A 19,027-nucleotide genomic window follows, 5' to 3' on the forward strand; every position below is an offset into this window, starting at 1 on the left:
GAAACGCTTGGGTGCTGTCGGTGCTACTCGCCTTCCAGGATGGGGACCGTGTGATCCTCACTGTGCCTGGTTGGAGACACTACAAGATATGGCTGCCAACCGATGTCAGTGGTGTTCTCGTTATCAGTTTCTATCCAGATCGCCTGAGTGAGTGTTCGGAGGTATAAGCACCTCGGAATGATTGTGGTAAGCTAGCACTAAGTCCCTCCCCCGTCCACCTTTACTTTTTTTACAATAAGGCTTTCAAATAAATCATGGTTGTAAGACAGTGAAGCATCGGTATTGAACACTGATGTCATGCTGTCGATAATGATGATGATGATGATGATGACGATGATGATGATGATGATGATGATGATGATGATGATGATGATGGTGATGATGATGATTATGATGATGATGGATTCCATCTGAACGACCACCGGGCATTCAGCGTGTGTTGGACGGTTCAAGACAGTTCAGGAGGTGTGCAGTTGTACCCCATCCAAAATGTAAGCACCTGAAATATCGTAGGAATTCCAGTATCTTCCAGACGCATTCTTGTCAACAAACCCGAAGAAGATGCTGAAACTCGATTGATTATCGGATCCAATGAAAGTTCCCCTTGGTCCCAAACCGACTTTACCGGTTTAATGTTCTTTAGTCACATGCCAGTTTGGTTATTATCCATTGCAGTGTCCAGTCCTGTGCAGTGGGGGTGTGAGATTCCACCGAACACCTTCGAATACCATCGCACATTGATACTGTCCCTGCTTTAGACGGCGGTCCATTATAACGATCCCATCCATTGTCTACTATTCCTCCGAATTCTTCCTTTTAGCGTTTCTACCGAGCATCACATTTATCGGCCGATCTTTTTTCCAGCTGAAAAATGACTGACTGTGCCTTTCTGCCGTCCACGTGTGATGCAAATTATCACGAGGAAGCTACTCCTCCAAATTTGCCGAATACAGACCCTGCTGTTCAAACGGATTATCACCCTGTGGAGACAGAGTCTACCAAAGGAGCTGGGGAACCGGTGGAATCTAATGGTGACTATAATTTAGAAGTCCCTTTACGTCGAAGTAAACGAGGCAAGGGTAAAGGTGCGAACAGTACTGCCTCCGCCACTGCTGCTGGTGGTGCCAACACAGGAGCTACCAATGGCAGTGGTGGAGGCGCTGCCGAAGAACGGGTTTCCTCGTGCCTCGTTAACGGGACTGAATACCAAACCGGTAAGCTACTTTCCTCAACGCCAAGGTTGTTGCACTCTGTCTTGTACATCAGGACTTTTCTCATCCATAGTTTACCATTGTAAATGGAATTAGCCGACAAGAGGTTGTCTACGTCCTGTAAATCAACACCTGGGTATCTTATTTCTGTATGTACACGTACTTATGGTATGATTTCTTCTGGTCCCAACTTAGTCCATCGAAAATAAACCTATCCAAGCAATACGTGCCCTCTTCCGACACTCGGATTCTTCGGCCATGATATATATTTTTGGCGTTCGTGTGTGATCTGACGGAAATGCGTCTGATGAAGTTGGCGTGCTAATATGAAGGACCCAGTTCAAGTTGCCCGATTGGTAATTGATACCATTTGCTGCATCAAAACAGTCTTGGATCTCAAAAGTCGCATTACTAGGCCACAATACGAGTTTTATTATGCGTTTACGCGATCTTGCCTCTGCGCCATGGTAGTCAGCTTCTAAACCACCGATTTCCCAGAACGGTTGCTTGTTGTATACTGCGTCAGCTAACTCATTAGGAGGTAATTAAAAAGTATGTTTTGATGTAGACCGGGTACCATTAGGTTGTCTGAGGTAAAAACAAACATCAATGATAGTCCCTCAGTTTCTGATCAACTGAAAACTATCGCATCCTTCGAAATCCCATGGACGTTTGCCTTTGAATGACAGTTGTAGTCGTTTTCGGTTGTCGTTGTTCACTGTGTTTGGACACGAATTAGCATATGATTGGTGTATGGTGTCAGATGGTCGCATTTTATTTTAACTTGCAATAATCTAAATTGAGTCGAAATTTGAACAGTTTTAATCAGTATACTGGCTTGAAAATGGGTGGAAACGAAAGTTGCCTTCAAGCACGTATAATCATAGAAATGCACTTATCAGTGACAAGGTAATTCCTCAAAGGACGAACACTTCGGAAAAAGATTTCCGTCCCAAAAGTGACGGCAGTTCAATCCACCCCAAGTGCCAGAATTACGTTTTGAAGAAGGCCTATTCCAAATATCTTCTTCAGACACTGGTATACTCACTTTAAAGTTCTGGTGTTGAAAAAGCACTGAAAACGTCTTCTCTATAATCGTTTCGTTGAATGGCGACACTTCTATACTGAGCAGCTTCAGTCGTCTTACAGCAGCTCTTATTCGGCTGAATTATCAGCGATGTAGCCTTCCACATCTGCTCCCATCCCGTGTCAGTGTATCCAATGTGTCTGTCTTCTCTACCACAGCAGCTGTAGGGGTGCTTCAGTAGTTCACACCATCCCGACGTAATGTTGCTGGTGGACCGACCATTCGCATTACTCCCTTTATATAGGCCACGAGCAAAATCCAAACTGTCCACCCGTGGTACAGCACATAACATCAACGACCCTACTGGCGAGCTGACATGATTATGGTTCAGATTATGTTCAGACTATGCTCTACTACTGGGAAAGTAGTAGTCACTTAAGAGCGGTGGCAGTGTTGCTGCGAATTTCGCGTTACCCGTAGTGTTTTGTCCGGGGATATATTGTCTCCCAAAGTTAGCCTTAAGGTCTATGTCTAAACATTTTGCGAATTGTAAAATTCACCAACTTCGAGGGGTTGTTGTAATGAGTGGAATGTACGAAAATAATGGCCTTGCCATTGCAAGTTCCTTAATAGCTTTCCAGGTTTGTCACAGACGATTGCGGTTGTTCAATAGCAGCATAGCGTTCCCACAGTCGACACTCCTTCAAGCATTGTTTGCTTGTTTTATCTAATAATTTTAAAACTACGGCCTGTACCACTCATGATTCCACCGGCTGATTGGAATTTATCCATAATCGGTGCTTCTCCTCCAGAACCGCGAACAAAGTCGCACGCTTTGGGGTCGGTGGTTGCAATGATGGTTGGTTTGCCATATATGGCATACTCTTCTATTCGAATTCAACCTTTCGCGGCCTTGTCTCTCTATGCCCGATAGCTCTAAGTTTCACACTCCTATCCTACAGCTCATTTTTAATGTAGAAAGAGATTCATTTCTCAACAGGACAACGAACCGGTTATCAGTGGTCTGACCCGAAAATTGCCAGTACAACGGGTGTCATCTATACACAGCGGTTAACCAGTTTGATTTTCCCATGACACTGGTGAACTAAAACAAATAACCCCATTGCACATTCGTATTCATACTTTTCACTAGCGGTCACCATACCGAGTGTTTGTGATACGTAGGAAATCCTCGTTTAAATGCGAGTCGTAAATTTTAACATGCAAAATAGTTCCATTACCAGTGTATACCTTATTAGTACGGAGCAGGATTTGAATTCCCAGTATTTCGGATAACAAATGAACATTCCTGACCTGAGCTACTTGGTATTGCGTCGGTGATAATCGATAGCGCAGATTACTTCCGTGCGCACTGCTGTCCGTTGGCTTCTCTTGTGACTACTTTTCAAGTTGCTTCTTAGTTGAGTGTGAATTTCTAATGAGTGGTGAGGATATTTTGAAGTTTCCGTGTAGAGCTACGATGAGTGACGCTAGCACACCGGATATTTGAGCTCACTAAAAGTAGTCAGTAATGCATGCATATCACGAATCTAGAGCTCATTCCGTCCACCCAGCTTTCACGATTATCCGTCCTCATATATTGTTCTGGTGGATGTGCGGTAGCGACGTATGTAAGGGCAGTATAGGACGCCTTTCAGCTTGTTTATGGCCAGTCGACGAAATTTCATACCGGCACGAGAGCAACATATCGTGAAACTAACCGGTTCCATCTTATGTGCGCGTGTTCTCGTTGCATTTCCGCTCATGAATATGCCAGACGGCCAAGCACGTTCACAGAGCGAGGATCACCAGACAAAAGGGTTAAAGCACCTGAAAGGTGGCCGCAATCGCGTGCTTATTCTGGCATCCCTCACTTACGGATAGTTGAACGAGATACGATGGACGAGCAACCAATAGATTTTAAGGGCATCGTATGCCGTTTCTTCCAGTTTTGCTTGGGCTGAAGTGTGAACGCATATGCAGACATCCCGCTTGGTAAGCATTTATTGCAGCCAATCTTTGTGTTGTCGAATCACTCCAGCTTTTACATCCATCATTTTACTGGTGGTGGGATAAACCGGTTGAGCTGTTGTGCTTGATTTCAAGGCTATTCTTGGTTCGCTGCACGGTCATCCTGCTGTGATTCCTTTGCGGTCCCTGGGATCATTTGTCCCGAAACATACGACAGTGATTACTGGTGTGCTGTCGATGATGGATTAATGTTTGATCTTTGCGTTCAAGACGATTGAAGAAGGGTCGTATTAGCATTTTACCTGCCTAAAAGTGGAAAAATGCAAGCGTAAATTGGTTTGAAGATAATCTCCATCGTTAGTTCTAAACCGGGGCTGGGAGGGCAGCACAGTGAGCTTAGTTTCCGGCTTATTTTATTGAATAACGTTTCGGCCCTCCATATGCATTGTCGACATAAACCAATGGAGGATATCACTTATTCACTGTGCGAGTCAGGTTTGCTCAGTCGGTTATGGGTTAAGGTTTATGGATTAAGGGCCAAAGTCAGTTGAACGAAATGCTTCTGAACGTCCCAAACGTTCTATAACTCCTGAAGCAAGCCAGAAAACTGACTGAGGCCCCTTCCGCAGTTAAGGAGAGTTTTATCATGTCCTTGTTAGGTCTGTTCTGATTCATTTTTGCATCAGTAGTCAGTAATCATAGCGACGAACTTTTCTCATCTGCTGCTGTTTTATTATTATCATTATTGTTATGTGGCATCTTTTGTCGCGATTGACATAAGTTCAAACTTTGAATGGCATCTTGCAACATAATCAAATGTATGCCCAGTACGAAATGGGTAGTGATGTGTAAAGTGTTATGGGGCTGATCGGATTGGGCCGGGAAGAAAGAGCAGCTGGAGAACGCAGTTCCTGAAACGCTCGGTTTTGCTCTTCTAATATATCTCGTTTCTCCACAAAGTAGTCTTCAGGACACAAAAACCTAGACTAAATGGTGCTGACGATATTGTAGTGGGGCGACCTATGGGGTTACTTCACCGGATAGATCTGGCAGTCATTGGTAATGATAACCCTCAAAAAACGGCTTCCATCGGTCCGTTGCTACAATTTTGCTGGGTTACATTTCTGTTTTCCTCTCTTGAAAGGCAATTTCGTGTACTACGAGGAACCCGACTTCGAGTATTTCACTATTGGGCTCATTGAAGAGATCAAATTCTCCCGACGTGATAAATTTGCAATCACAGTAAAATGCTTCTACCGGACTCATGATATTCCCGAGTCGTCCAAACAGTGTATACTTGAACGCGAGCTGTTTCACTCACCGTCGAATTCACTACGAAAAGCTGAGGTAATTTCTGTTCTCATCGCCACCCAATTTTCACACATCCACCTTTTATTCCGCCTTTTTGGTTTACTTTGGAAGTTCGTACAAAAACTCCCAAGCAGTCTTCTTTATTCATTCCCTGCTTTCCATTCTTTCCATTTTATCGCTGCTTATGTGGCATGGCTGCTTTGAGTTAGTTACTGTCGGTTAAACGGTCGTCACTCATCATGTGTATGGGACTTGAAAATTTAAGGACTGGACGGAGGGTTTGGTGTTTCAATCATGCGACCCTCCCCTCAGAGTGGATTTATAAGTACTTTGCACTGTCATAGAACGTTTAGCATTATAACTTAAGTTTGCTACTTTGAAAAAAAACTAGATCACCTATGGGTTGGGCGACCCGAATTCGATGACTAGCATGAATGGCGGCCAATATGTTGATGTAAAATTATGTTACCAGAATAGCATCTTCTCCATTATGTTACCACCTACTATCGGCCGGTCAATGTGGAGGTGATTTGAGTCGTGTGAACAAAAAGTACTGTGATGGCGATCACATGGAAAAACCAACGCCTCATGATAGATTTCTTAGTGCTTGTTTCTATCGCGTTGAATTGGTTGGTCACATTCAATATTTCCACGATTATACTTGTCTCTCCGTTCATAATCTTCCCGTCTAAAATGGAAACGTTTCATTTGCTTTTTTCCGGATCGGTTGTCTAATTATGATAGTCTCATTTCAATGGTCCACAACCCTTCGGTTGATATCAAGTCTTGGTATGAGGCGCATTTTCTCAGGCGAACCAAATTGAAGGCGAGAACTATTTGGGCGAAGTGGTTGTTTGGTGGGAACACTGAATGAACACGCTTGAATACCCTCTCGGTCCTATATTATTTACGACTCAGTCTTCTACTTCATTTACTTGCGGTTGATTTTATTCCAACGTTCTCGAAGAACCTGGCGCATATAGTACACATGTTTGAATTTCGAGATAACTGGTTATGGTGCGAACCTACTGCCCGAAAGGTCCGTGGTTCGAACCCGATCTCGGTATCTCGCCTGCTCCTCTCTAGGCTTGGGTAGTATCTGAGCCCTCGTGCTTCATTCGGGTGGCATGTTAGCTAGGCACGGAAAGGGTGTCACAGCTGAACGAACGTATTTCCTCTTAAGTTTTGTTCGCCACATACGTTACTTTGTAGTGCTCAGTTTTGGCGATTGGTGTGGATAGGCCTGTTAAAAGTAGGTCAACATGGATACGCTTTTGTAAATGTTCCTTCCAACAATAACTATGTCGGTACAGAGTGGCTAACGGAGACGATTTCATTCTTCATTGGAGGAAAAACACACGGGCTGTCTCCATTTTTTACTTCTCGATGCTCTGGGTCTATTCATTTAGGTCGTCCACTGTTGATTCTGTGTCAGATGTTACCATGGGAATGCCCACCAAGCTGCATTTGTATGTACAGCTGTCCGCTTCATTTTCCTTGGATCTTAGCTTAACCTCGATGGGCCCAAACACGTTACTTGTAGACGTTGAGGATCGAATAGACAACCGAATTCACGGACAACTCTCATCGTAAAGCAATACATAATCTTCCTGGCCTTCACTTTCTCTATTCCATCTACCAGTTCGCCTTTCACTTTGCATCTGGGGTTTTCGAACGTTTCAGGTACTGTCACGTGAGCTATTTGTCTCTGAAGTGCAGGAAACAATCGCCTCGAAGCAACTGCGTGGACGTTGTAAAGTTAGCCATTTACAAGACCTACGCACAGCGCTGAACACTTTCTCCCCGGACGAGGAAGATTGCTTTTTCTACGTTTTTGCCTACAACCCGGAAACTCGAAGACTAATGCATACTCGTGCTGAGATCCGGGTGAGTTACAATAATCCGCAGGATAAGGAAGCTTTATTGAATTGCTATGATGATCCTCCTCTGTTCGAAATGTTCCGCATTGCTATCCTTCGTAGTTCTATTATTCATTTGGATAAACACGCTTGGGAAGCTCTGTGCTTTGAGCTTGGAAAGCTGTTGTGAGTCTCAATACACGATGAAGTTTAATAGGAATTGCTCTGCAGACTAATTCCTTGGTTTCTGATCGGGTGATTTTTTTTTGTTTGTTCCCTTTTCCTACGGCTTCTAGGTAGGTCATGCCTTCCAGGCCAACATACCACGCTTTCGACATCTACCGCCTGCGACCTACCATCCACATCCACATAAACTTCGGTGCGGCAGAAGTTGTCGCTTTCTCCACAGTACCCATGGGCATTACCCACGTAGATCTAAACTACCTCGTGTTCCGCCTGGTGGGCTGCTTGATGAGTCGAAACCTGAACTTGATGAACGAACGCATTCTCCCATCGCTGCCGCTTCAGTAACGGAAGCTCCTCATAGTATGGAAGAATGCATTTCTCAGAAGCAGCCTCAAACAATAGAGGAACAATGCAAACTTGAGGATGCTGATTTGGATACGGATGTACCAAAGTCTCCTCCCGCCTTGGAGAACTTCTCTTCCGTACGGCCTAGAGAGGATTCCCCTTCATTGGCACATCTTCATTCCCATCGTCACACAGTTGCAGAATCATCTGTCAGAAAACTGCTTTCCCGCAGACGGCGTGCTAGACGATTTGAAACCTTGACTTGGCGACCCCACGGTTTAGCCAAGAGGTTATCCGCAGCAAACAACCTTAAGGCATCTGAGGTTAATCATTTGTTCAATGGTGATATTATGGATGAGCCTCTGAAAACCTATTTGGATGCGGTGCGATCGATGGTGGCGTTCTTCGGGTTTGGCGGTGCAGATGATGATTTATCATCAGCTGAGAACGGCCTTACTCTTGCCAATCTGGCTGCAACTACCCAACATGCATACGACACTTTGCACAAGTCGGGGTACTCTCTCAAACATGCTCTTCAGAGTATATCCTACAATCCGATCGCATCCAAGGCAAGTGGTGCCCTTTACTGTAGGTACACGCTTTTCCATTATAATGTTACGCTTCCTAGCCTCAGTTCTTCTTCTGGAAGGAAATGCTCCCGTATATTTCAAGATGCAGTTAAGCCACCCGAACACCGGCACATAGGAAAGTAGGCTACACGTCCGAACTAGGACTGTCATGGACTCCGTTTGAGCACATCACGACGTATTTGTTGCTATTTTGTCTTTCCAGAGAACATGCGCCTTGAAATTCAATCGTTTGCGTTCTCCCAAGCGGTCGTTCAGTATAAGTTCGTTATTCTCGTAACACTGTCTAGTTGCGTGTTTCCGGTCACGCCGTAGCAAGCGTAAATGGAATTGAACATTTAACTTTATTTTTCCCAGCTTTCCCGGCACTCTTTAACGAGTACTCGTATACTGGTGCTTATTTAGCCAACTCTAGCCTCTCATCCGTGAGGAATCTTCACTAGTAGCCTGTCTTGCTTCCCACACGTCAAAAACCTAACATAAATGCTCCCCTGTCATTCATGTCACATCAGTTGATACTACTAGTGGACCGTTAATCTAGTCAACTTGGTGGTCTAAGTGACCCCGGTTGTGCGTTGCAGTCGAGTGGAATGGCCCCTGCCCCCTCTGACTCAACAACAAAGCAAGTCAGCCTCACTTCGTATCACCCGCACACGATCGTTACATCTTGCCTGATACGGGTTAGGCCTGATGGCGATATTATGGTAGGGTTGCAACCACCTGAAGCGGTCTCATCGGAATGGGCACGCGGACGTTGTAAGTTGCGAACGAACCGGCATATCCGGAGGGAATGCGTGGAAGTGGTCAGTTGAGGCGTAGCTGCACCACACTCGTTAACAACGCACTGATGATGTCACCTCGATTGTTGATGAAACGTTCGCAATCAACTTGCCCTGCTCAGCGAACGAACCAACGACCAAAGCCTTCAATCACAAATAACGACCTTATGCAATCAAATCGGCTGAAATAATGTGTCAACAGAGTAACTCATACCTATCAACGGACTTCGTATGATTTATTAATTGGCGATTTCTGTGATCTTACCGTGTTAAAGGTAAGCTTTTGGCTTTATGCATTGATTTAAATACTGTATAAATAGGCAGGCGGAAATGAACTGAGACGAGTAAAGTTTTTTTTAAGTGGATGCTAGTGGAATAAGTCACCGATAAACCGACCACACAACTCTTTACCCTCGGCTGTCTTGTTTCAACTGGTCTCTGTCGATCCGGTTTTCACAGAGGTTTTATATACGCTTTGTTCGTTCAAAAATCATTGTTACAGTTAAAATCCCACCGTTGAGTTGTCTGAAACCAACATGAAGACCAGAGGTGGAAATTTCTGACCACTGGCACCAGGGGAGGATATTCGTTGGCTCATCGTGCGATCTCCCCAATACTGTAGATAAAATAAGCACAGTAATCTAACTCCACGGGTTCCAGTGGTTTGAAATTATCTCAAGAAGTCCTCCATGAAACTCACGAAGCACTGAATTTCAGCGCCCTAATTCTTTGGCGGGTGACAGGAAAATTGGGACAGCGTAACGCAATCGGTTTTACTCTCGGAATGAGTCCATGAGCTTCAGATCGGTCTCATGTGCGCCAACTCAGTTTCTGATTTCTGTGCTTTCTCCGTCACGCTTGGAAGGAATGGTGTTACTGGCTCGTCTGAAAACGAACGAAATCGCTTTTAAGTTGGTTAGCGTCAACTATCCATTCCTGTCTGCCAGGATCTTAGAGGTCTTCCTATCTACTGCCGCATTATTTCGATCCGTTTATGAAAAATCTAGAGGATTTAGCAGAATAGTCGCTGCTCTTTTTGCAACCATATCTGGTTACGGATGTATATCTCGTGATTTTCAAAATGGATAGTCCTCTTCACCCGGTTACCGTTATTTCGGCGTCAAATTACCTTGAAGGGTGCTTATCGGCCTCCCATGTACCAGGTAAAAGCGACTCCTGGAGCACTCAGTTCATGAATTGACAGTAAAGCATCAGTGTCAACACTGATATTGCTGTATTTGATGATGGTGATGATGATTGACAATGAAATACAAGATCGTGGACTAGTAACATCGACTACTCTGAAGGCTACCTTTTAGTTGAGAGTTCGGGGACAAAATTGTTGATGGCTTATAGAATCAGTGTCACACTGATATTGCTGTATTTGATGATGGTGATGATGATTGACAATGAAATACAAGATCGTGGACTAGTAACATCGACTACTCTGAAGGCTACCTTTTAGTTGAGAGTTCGGGGACAAAATTGTTGATGGCTTATAGACATGGTTTGCTCGCATGGCAGCTGGCCGAGGAGTAGCTGTTCTACTTTTCGCCACATGAAGAAGCAATATGATTCAGTGGTTAACTTAGCACTGGTGGAAATCGGGGGCCCACATCTTGATAGTCGTCGGATTTCCCGCGAAAATCGTGAATGTGTTTTGAGGGCAGCTGTCTAACCATTCGGTAGAAGTTGGATTCTGAATCTTATTTGGGCACGCAAGACCGAATTGATGGATATTCCACTGTCATGGTGTATAAGGCCCAGTGGTTTCCTCTCCATCATCTCTATCTTATGTGGACGAACTTGCTGTAGTATAGTCATTCAGCTTTACGACCTCGAAAAAGCCAAGTGGCTTCGATCGTATAATGGAGGGGAGAACAACTGTGTTCAACTGCAAGGTTAGATAAACGACGGAATCGTCACGTGGAGCATCGCTAGGTAGATGGAGTATATGAATGTGTGAGTGTTACCCAGCTGTGTGACAAGTCACTTATATAGATGTCAATCGGATACCCACTGTTCATCTGTCTCAACCGACGACTGTTTTTTAATCCAGTTCGTACTTTGATGTTTGTCCATCTACTTCATTCGGATGACAAAACAATCTTCAGTTTGATTGTTCACCTTATGCACATTTTATAATGTTTTTTTGCTCAACTAAAGGATACGCCCCGACATTGGACAGCTGATCAGGTACGCCTTTTCGCCTATGCACTTCGAGTCCATGGGAAGGATTTCTTTGCAATTCAGCGTGATTTCTTCGGTGGTCGGGCTTCGGCCATCGCAGCCACACCTTCAACACAGCTGGGGCATCCAGGAACAGGCAATACCCCATTATCTGGACGGTTACGTGGTAGGGGACGTCGCCGAGCTGGTGTTTCTGGGGCGAGCTGTAACCATAAAGTAAAGACCGATGAAGAGGAAATGATGGACTTGAAGACTGAGGATCACCCTCAGGCTGGTGAAGAATCAGACCAAGGTATTTACTTTTTTCTAACATGAGCTGTGCAGGTTGAAAGATACTGTGCCACAGACTCAATCGAAAGATACTACAAGCAGTGCGTTGCTAATCGTTTCCTTTAGATCAGATGAGTGTGATTTTCAGCTACAGTCACCCTACTGTTTGTAATCATCAGGCTTTTTCCACCTCATCAATGGCGGCACCACTCATACTGATATTTAGACACGATCACGTGTACGTATCTGGTTTTGTCAAGAGCTTGGGTACTCCTGTGGAGTACTTGTCATTCGTAATCCGTGTGAACACTAGCATGGCAACATTTGGTAACCGGCACAATTAACCCGTTCTCAAGCTTTATGCTACCTAGACTAGTCAGCATTTTTGTCGAGAAATTATCCAGTAATTTTTGGTGCGAATCACCCCAACAGATGTTTAAAACCCGCCAAGGTTAGATGGACGTGTCAGTTGTTACGAACTACCCGTATAGCACCTTAATGCGGACTTTTGCCTTAAGCTGTCTCCATTTGGCCATGCATTTTCGCATACTCGGACAAAGTATGATCTTCGACCACCTAGAATCCGCAGTTTCCCAGTCTAAGTCGGGTTCGTCAAAAATTGCGGTTAATTCTTTAAAACCAACAGATAGACTATTTGCTGGAATATTGCAGATACTGCTGAACGGCCGATAGTAGCAAGCGGATATACAAGCCTTTTTATGCCTTAATTTTCTTCACCTCTTACACAATCAACCTGTTCTGCTAGAAGTTGACACTTCACTCATCGGATTCTTTCCTAGCCAGGTACTTCTCAACCATGGAAGGGACCGAATAAAATGTGCATCACATTGCGCCTATTATAGTGCTCATGTGTGTCCAGTGAACACTACCCTTCTTCTCAATCCTGGTAGGACCGTTGACACTGTAAAACGGCTTATATTCAGCAGCCCAAGTTTTCGTTCTCACGGCTGTCCACTGGTTGTGTCGTACTTTACTCAAGTACAAGTGTTCTTCGACGAATACACTCATTTCCATATCAGTCTGGTTTTGATGGCAGATTCACCTAGGACACAGCTAAATATCTCGTTTATGGTGTTATTAAGCGACTGAATGCTCTGCACCAAGCCGCCTCATGTTTCAGTTGGTACGATATTCGAGATATCGCAGTACGTTGTATAGACGTTATGCACTACTCTTAAGGTTGCTGAAATCTCTTCGACAGCCTACGACCGGTTCTGCCCTTCTTGGGGCTCGTCAGATAGGCGCACTCTCGGAGTTCCTGTTAACCTTATGTTCTACTTGAACCTTAATTGCGTTATATCCATACAATGTATCGCGATATCCCGAATACCGTACCAACTGAAACATGAGGCGTTCTGGTTTTGCTTAATAACATCATAAACGAGGGATTCAGTTGGGTTCCAGTTGAGTCTTCTGTTAAAACCACATTGGTATGCAAATGGGTGTATTTCGCTCATTTCGTGCAATTTAGGTTCAAGTAGAACATAGGGTTGCCTACCTGATGAACCCCAAAGGGAACGAGAGCGGTCGTGAGCTGTCGAGGAGTTTCCAACAACCTTATGAGTAGTGTATTACGTCTATATAGGCGTTCTTTTGGTAGGACACATTCATTCTTGTAGCTCATTCTCATAATAAACTTTTATAATGATGACCATTGAACCCAAATGCTTCAGTGGTTAAGGCCCGAAGCGGGTTCATATGATTTGTGTAATTTTCGGAGCCAACATGGCATTTTTTAACTTCAAAAAGAATATCCGACCAGGATAACAAAGAAACGAGGCCTGGAGAATTATTAAACTCAACGAACTCACTACCGTACCGCATGGCTCACGACTGAATTTGCCCCACCGAATCAGGTTTTGTTCAGGTTTGAATCAATTGACTTATCCTTAACTCTGTTTTTTAATTCTTTGACTGGACCGGTATACCGTTTTCTTTATAGGGAAATGCCCAATTATTTGGTGTTTTACAGGATACTTGTTTTCATTTACGTACTTCGGAGTACAAACCACCTCGAAATTAGCAGGACAGCTTTGTGCATATTCTTTTTCGCCTCATAAACTGAGATTCAATAGGCTTTAAGTTCGCTCTGCTTCATCCAACACATCCCTTCCTGAGCATATTTAGTATCCGGACTTCGGGTGCCAGCAACGAGTCTGTGGGTCATTTTGAGATGGGTTTAAAGCGCGAATTTACTGGCCGAAAGGTCCGTGTTTCTCGACTGCTCTTGTCCAGTCTTGGGCAATCTAGCAGTATCTCAGCCATCGTGTTTCCTTCGAATGACATGGCAGTCAGGTACCCTTTTTGCATGAGGTTACAATGAGTGATTGGCTTCGTTTTCGGGACGAATCTTTGTTCCCACCTCACCTTAAACGGCCTGGTCAAGGCAAAACACTAAGATCAACCACAGTCTTTAAACAACACCGGTGGGAGTTAATCCGGCTCAACACCCCAATGGCAATGCAAAGCAAAAAGACACATTGGTACCTCAGAAACTGAATAATGGACTTAACTCAGGCCAAGGTTCGAGTTGGTTGAATGATGGTTACAAAGCCAGATGACCAACTAAACTGTTGTCCAAAATGGTCAGCCCAGCGGATAAGGTGCCATTTCTGATTATCCGCTCTTAAATCAGTTTAGTTTGCACCTGGTACCTCGCTGTTGAGAAAACCTAAAAAATAACGAAACCATGTTTACTTGCCTATGCGTGTTTACAAATGAGAACACGAAGGTTCCGTGAACCTCCGGCTTTCGTGAACTAGCCGTAGCCGATCGCATTAGGATGTTAAACCTTAGCTCTTTGTACTTTCCTTATTGCTGACCGTACTCCCGTTATGCTTATCTATCCTTTCGTTCGTCCGTTGTTCTGTTTCAGGTCTGTCTAACGATGCCACAGGGGACAACAAACCCGTCAAAACCGTTAAAGAATTAATTGCATTCTATTACTACTGGAAGCGTAAAGGTGCAGCCTCAGCCGCCTCACCTTCCATGCTGGTCACTACTAATCACCAGGGTGGTCTAACTGGAGCTGCAGTGAATTTCGCAGCCGCAGTCGCTTGTGCAAATGCAGATGGTCAATCCGTGCTGGGTAACGGGGCCAGTTTAAGTGGAGTGGTTAGTCAGATTTCTTCACACCAGCCACAACAATTACAGCAACAACAACAGCCGTTGGCAGGTGTTGGAGGCAAGCGGCGGAAACCAACGACCAGTCGGGGGAATGCTCGTAAGTTGGTCCTTGCTGGTCGCTGTGCATGTTTATGCAAGTTCAGACGATGTTCTCGGATACTTTCGTTGAATATTACGTCCGTTGGTTCCACTTCTGAAGGTAACTACGCCACAGTTGAATTGGTGCTGCAGAGCGCTAGGTTAACAAAGGGACCACGTGTGAACAGCCATACACTCTTGATGGGTGTGGAACCATCATCACGGGATCCATTATTGCTATGGCTTATCTGTTGTCTTATCTATTGTCTTCGCACTACAAGTTTGTATACTACATTCGCTTAATGACTCACATGTATGTGTATATTCTCTCAGAGGAAGGTTATTGCAAGTAATGATGATATTAGGAACTGGACTGAAGTTCTGAAAATCTCTTGTATCCGCTGGAGCACAACGATACTCTTTTCGCAGTGACTTCCATGCTTCCTGCTAAGCCTAAATTCGTGCTCCATTGTCGTGGAATCTGCTTTATCCGATCTTTGCTGTTACCTTCTATGTTCTGACATTTGATGAGCCCGAATGATCAGATGGGCAGCGGCATCGATCAATATCGTCATCGTCATCACTGATAACACAAAATCAGTGGTGGATGCCACTGACCCACTGTTGAGATGCTGTACCGTAAGAAAGGATAAAAAGTGGTTGAAAGGCCACAGAAGCCTTCCAATGTGTCTGCACTGCCAAATCGAAAATAACAAAAAATTCCACTGATGTCAAGTGGCGGTCGTACCTTGCAGTATCTCTTAGGCGAGCATACTAAGGATCAAGCTGACCCTGTCCTGAAAAATGCCGATAGTACTCGAACTTTTCCTTACCGCTTTCATGCATTTTGCCAGGTAAAGGATTGACCTACTTTGAATCCGAATTTTTTATTTGAGATTTCGTCCTTTCAGTAAGGCCACTCCATGTTGGGAAGCCTAAAAGCACCGTAGAGTCGTTTCATCCTTATTGGGAATCGTCAACGGTGCATATCTCAACCCGTGGCCTTCCGACTGGTAGTCCCGTTCGGTCTCGAGTGGCTGAACAGCACTACGATTAACGTTCACCTAGGTCACCATAGGTTAGGTGCTTGGGAATTTGTTCTTTGGAGAGAACTATTCCGACCCCGCATTTAAACCTTCGAGGTGATTCTTCTTAAAAGTGACATTTATGAAACGTGGCTGATTGATTCATCGTGTGTACTTTTAAGAGACCCGTCACTCATTGTCGATCGGAATTCTCTATTCTGGAATTCCGTATATCCACGAGGTCCTGCTGATCAATGTCGTCAGTCAGTGTTGTATGCAAAAAATAGTTTTAAAGGAAAGTGTTTGGCTTCGGTGATGTAGATCACGTGACGCGTGCACTTGTCTGTCCGTTCCAGTTTTTCAGCAGTTCCTATTTGTACATAATCAATGTATTTTAAGTATTGGGGCTGAGAATAGTAGAATAAATATGCACGTCTCATGGCACGTGCCTTATAATCATGTTGATGACCTGAATGAAATGATTCTAGTATTTTGGGCTCTTCAAGAATCAACTGCTGTTGTCTTATCGTTTTTTTTCCTTAGTGTTATCCACAGTTTTGGTAACGGGACTAGAGATGACTCACTGTTTAAGGCACGAACCTGTCGACCGGAAGGTCCGTGGTTCGAACCCAAACTCGGCATCTCGACTTTTTCTGTCTATACTTGGGAAACCTGGAAGTATCTCGGCACTCGGGCTCCTTTCGGGTGGCAGGGCGGTTAGGCACCGGATAAAGCGATTCATGTCCAGAACTGGGGTTTAAAAAGCAAATTACCACTACGATCGCTGCACGTCTACTCGTTATTGACCAGTAGCTTTACTTAATGATATCATTCTGCGTTTGGTGCCACCAGTACTCTCCAAGACTGTTCACGACGCTTCCTATGCCGAGTATTCAAAGCAACGACCATTCGCTTGCTCTGTTGCTCTTTGGCATGTCAAGCGCCTCGTAACTTCGGAACCCCCGCGTGGCTACTACTAATAGTAGTAATGACTAATGTCACTACTAGTGTTATCAATGATTCACTGTACTTAAAGCTAAGTCCGATATTGGTATTCCCTGGATTCTTTGTCAGTCTACCTTTAATGAAGATGTCTGGTGTACTCCCTGTGTTTGGTTGGACGAGCAGTTACGAACTATCCAGAAGCCCTGATCTAACTTCCTTGCTTCGTTTCCATTCACTTTTTGTTCGTCCTTTTCGTTTCCGCTTATGTTCTTAGTCACCAGACAAGCTGTGCTTGGTATCATCGCGAACCGTAGAACAGCTGAGTGTGAATTGAAAAAGCGGTTGGCAATGAAGAGACTTAATGGAAGCTGCTCAAGTACACTCAATACTGTGTCCCAGGCCTTCCTGTTCGCTTTCATATTGTCGCAGCCCGCCTTATTCTCCGCGCTGTTTGTCGCATTTTTTTCTCTCGTTGCTCTCGTTTTTCTTGTGTTCTGTGTGCACCGTTCCCGTTCCCCATGTTGCTCATGCCGTTTTTCCCTTGCGTGTTGTTTTTGTGTACGAGCTTTTGGCCACGATATTTTCCCCCCAACGACCTTAGGGCGTTTTTTCGTTTCATACACTAGTGTCTTTGTGCATACCCTGGTGACTACTATTCAGCCTGTTTTGTTTCTCTTAGAAATGGTTGACACGCAAGCTTCTGAGCAACCTTCTTACCGTTGGTCTGTCGTTTTTTTTCAAATGCTGTATGAGTTTGACGTAGGAGTACTAATTTAAGGTGGTGGCACTCCAAATACTTAGAACATCGTTGTGGTCCAGAATGGTGAGGTCTAAAGTTCGCGGTAGAAAATTGTACCGCTCCGGTGTTTTGACGCCATAGAACACTAAAGACTGTCTTGCTGAGGTCGACACTACGCAACCCTCGCTCGTTGGTACTTAAACCGAATTCTGTCGGCTTTGAAGGTGTATTCTGTGGAAAGGCATTGGTGGTGACCGAGATCTCGTACGCCCACTTTAACTGTTTACTTTTTTGTTCGGATCACGCAATCCTATCACGAGCTAGCATAATCAGCCTGACCTGACACAGTATGCTCCATTACAATCATTAGTCTGTAAGCATCACGTTTCTTGCTTGACCTTTACAGTTGTTTCTTAGCATTGATTTATTCTTTGTACGTAACGGATATAGTCATTTCTGTTCACTTGTCAAACATCGGAAATGGACTTCCAACAACCATTCTACTGAGGAGTTCATCGCGTTGTGAAGGGTCATCTTCATCTTGTACCATGTTTTTACTCATTAAGACGTTACAATGGAAGGACGGGTTTTCATATAGTTCTATCTTTGAACATATGAATTCCTTTCTTCTTACCCTGTGTTAATTTTTTCGGCCCTTTAGCTATCAGTCTCGGTGTCCAATATGTGTCGCTTTTTGTGTGTAATGTCTTCCCATGATCCATTGTACTTCAAGTGACTGCTAACAGTACCTTGTGTGACTCCCTCCTCTCTTCCTGTAGCTCGCGCATCAACTCCGGCTAGTGAGCTCTCTGAATCTGCCTGTGCAAGCTTACCCGACTCGGAAACAGACGGTCCACCCGAGGCATGTAAGCGCCCATTCTGCATAAATTCTGGTCCCACGTTCTTTCTAGTATGCATTTATTTCTCAATTATTTGTCATGGATTCAGCTTACTCGGCCTAAATTCTTATCCAATCTAGTACTCTTCTAGTTTATATGAATATTTGTTGAACACTGGAATTCAGCCTGATTGAATGTGATTAGGTGTGATTCATTAGCTGCACTGAGACAATTCACGTTCTGGTAATGAGCTCAAGCCTGTGACCCGAAAAAAAGCCACTGCCGGCAAAAATGTGTCCAAACGATGTTGGAGGTTTGTCAGGATGCAGCAAACAAGGGTGCATAAGCAAGTATCCAGCCAGTCGTGAGCATCCCAGTGCCTCTCCCATTCGTTGCTGGGAGCGGTAAACAGTGTTGAGGGTCGTTGGCTTGTTCGCTGAGCTGGGCAATTTGGTTGCAAACGTTTCATCACCAATCGAGGTGACATCATCAGTGCGTAGTTGTGCGTAGCGGTGGGT

General features: G+C 44.5%; 1 protein-coding gene across 1 annotated transcript in view; it reads left to right on the forward strand.

Annotated features, from left to right (window-relative positions):
• Nucleotides 1-871: 871 nt before the first annotated feature.
• T265_11014 (hypothetical protein) overlaps nucleotides 872-19,027 on the forward strand; it is a gene marked incomplete at both ends in the record, with an annotated part of 45,853 nt that continues 27,697 nt past the window's right edge. Inside the window, 8 exons of the mRNA XM_009177551.1 lie at nucleotides 872-1,214; nucleotides 5,354-5,556; nucleotides 7,204-7,407; nucleotides 7,676-8,498; nucleotides 8,855-8,922; nucleotides 11,443-11,758; nucleotides 14,633-14,980; nucleotides 18,450-18,580. Of these exons, the coding sequence (XP_009175815.1) occupies nucleotides 872-1,214; nucleotides 5,354-5,556; nucleotides 7,204-7,407; nucleotides 7,676-8,498; nucleotides 8,855-8,922; nucleotides 11,443-11,758; nucleotides 14,633-14,980; nucleotides 18,450-18,580 (2,436 nt within the window). The remainder of the gene's footprint in view (nucleotides 1,215-5,353; nucleotides 5,557-7,203; nucleotides 7,408-7,675; nucleotides 8,499-8,854; nucleotides 8,923-11,442; nucleotides 11,759-14,632; nucleotides 14,981-18,449; nucleotides 18,581-19,027) is intronic.

The sequence above is a fragment of the Opisthorchis viverrini genome (genome assembly GCF_000715545.1).
Source record: "Opisthorchis viverrini unplaced genomic scaffold scaffold232, whole genome shotgun sequence".
Classification (NCBI taxonomy): domain Eukaryota; kingdom Metazoa; phylum Platyhelminthes; class Trematoda; order Opisthorchiida; family Opisthorchiidae; genus Opisthorchis; species Opisthorchis viverrini.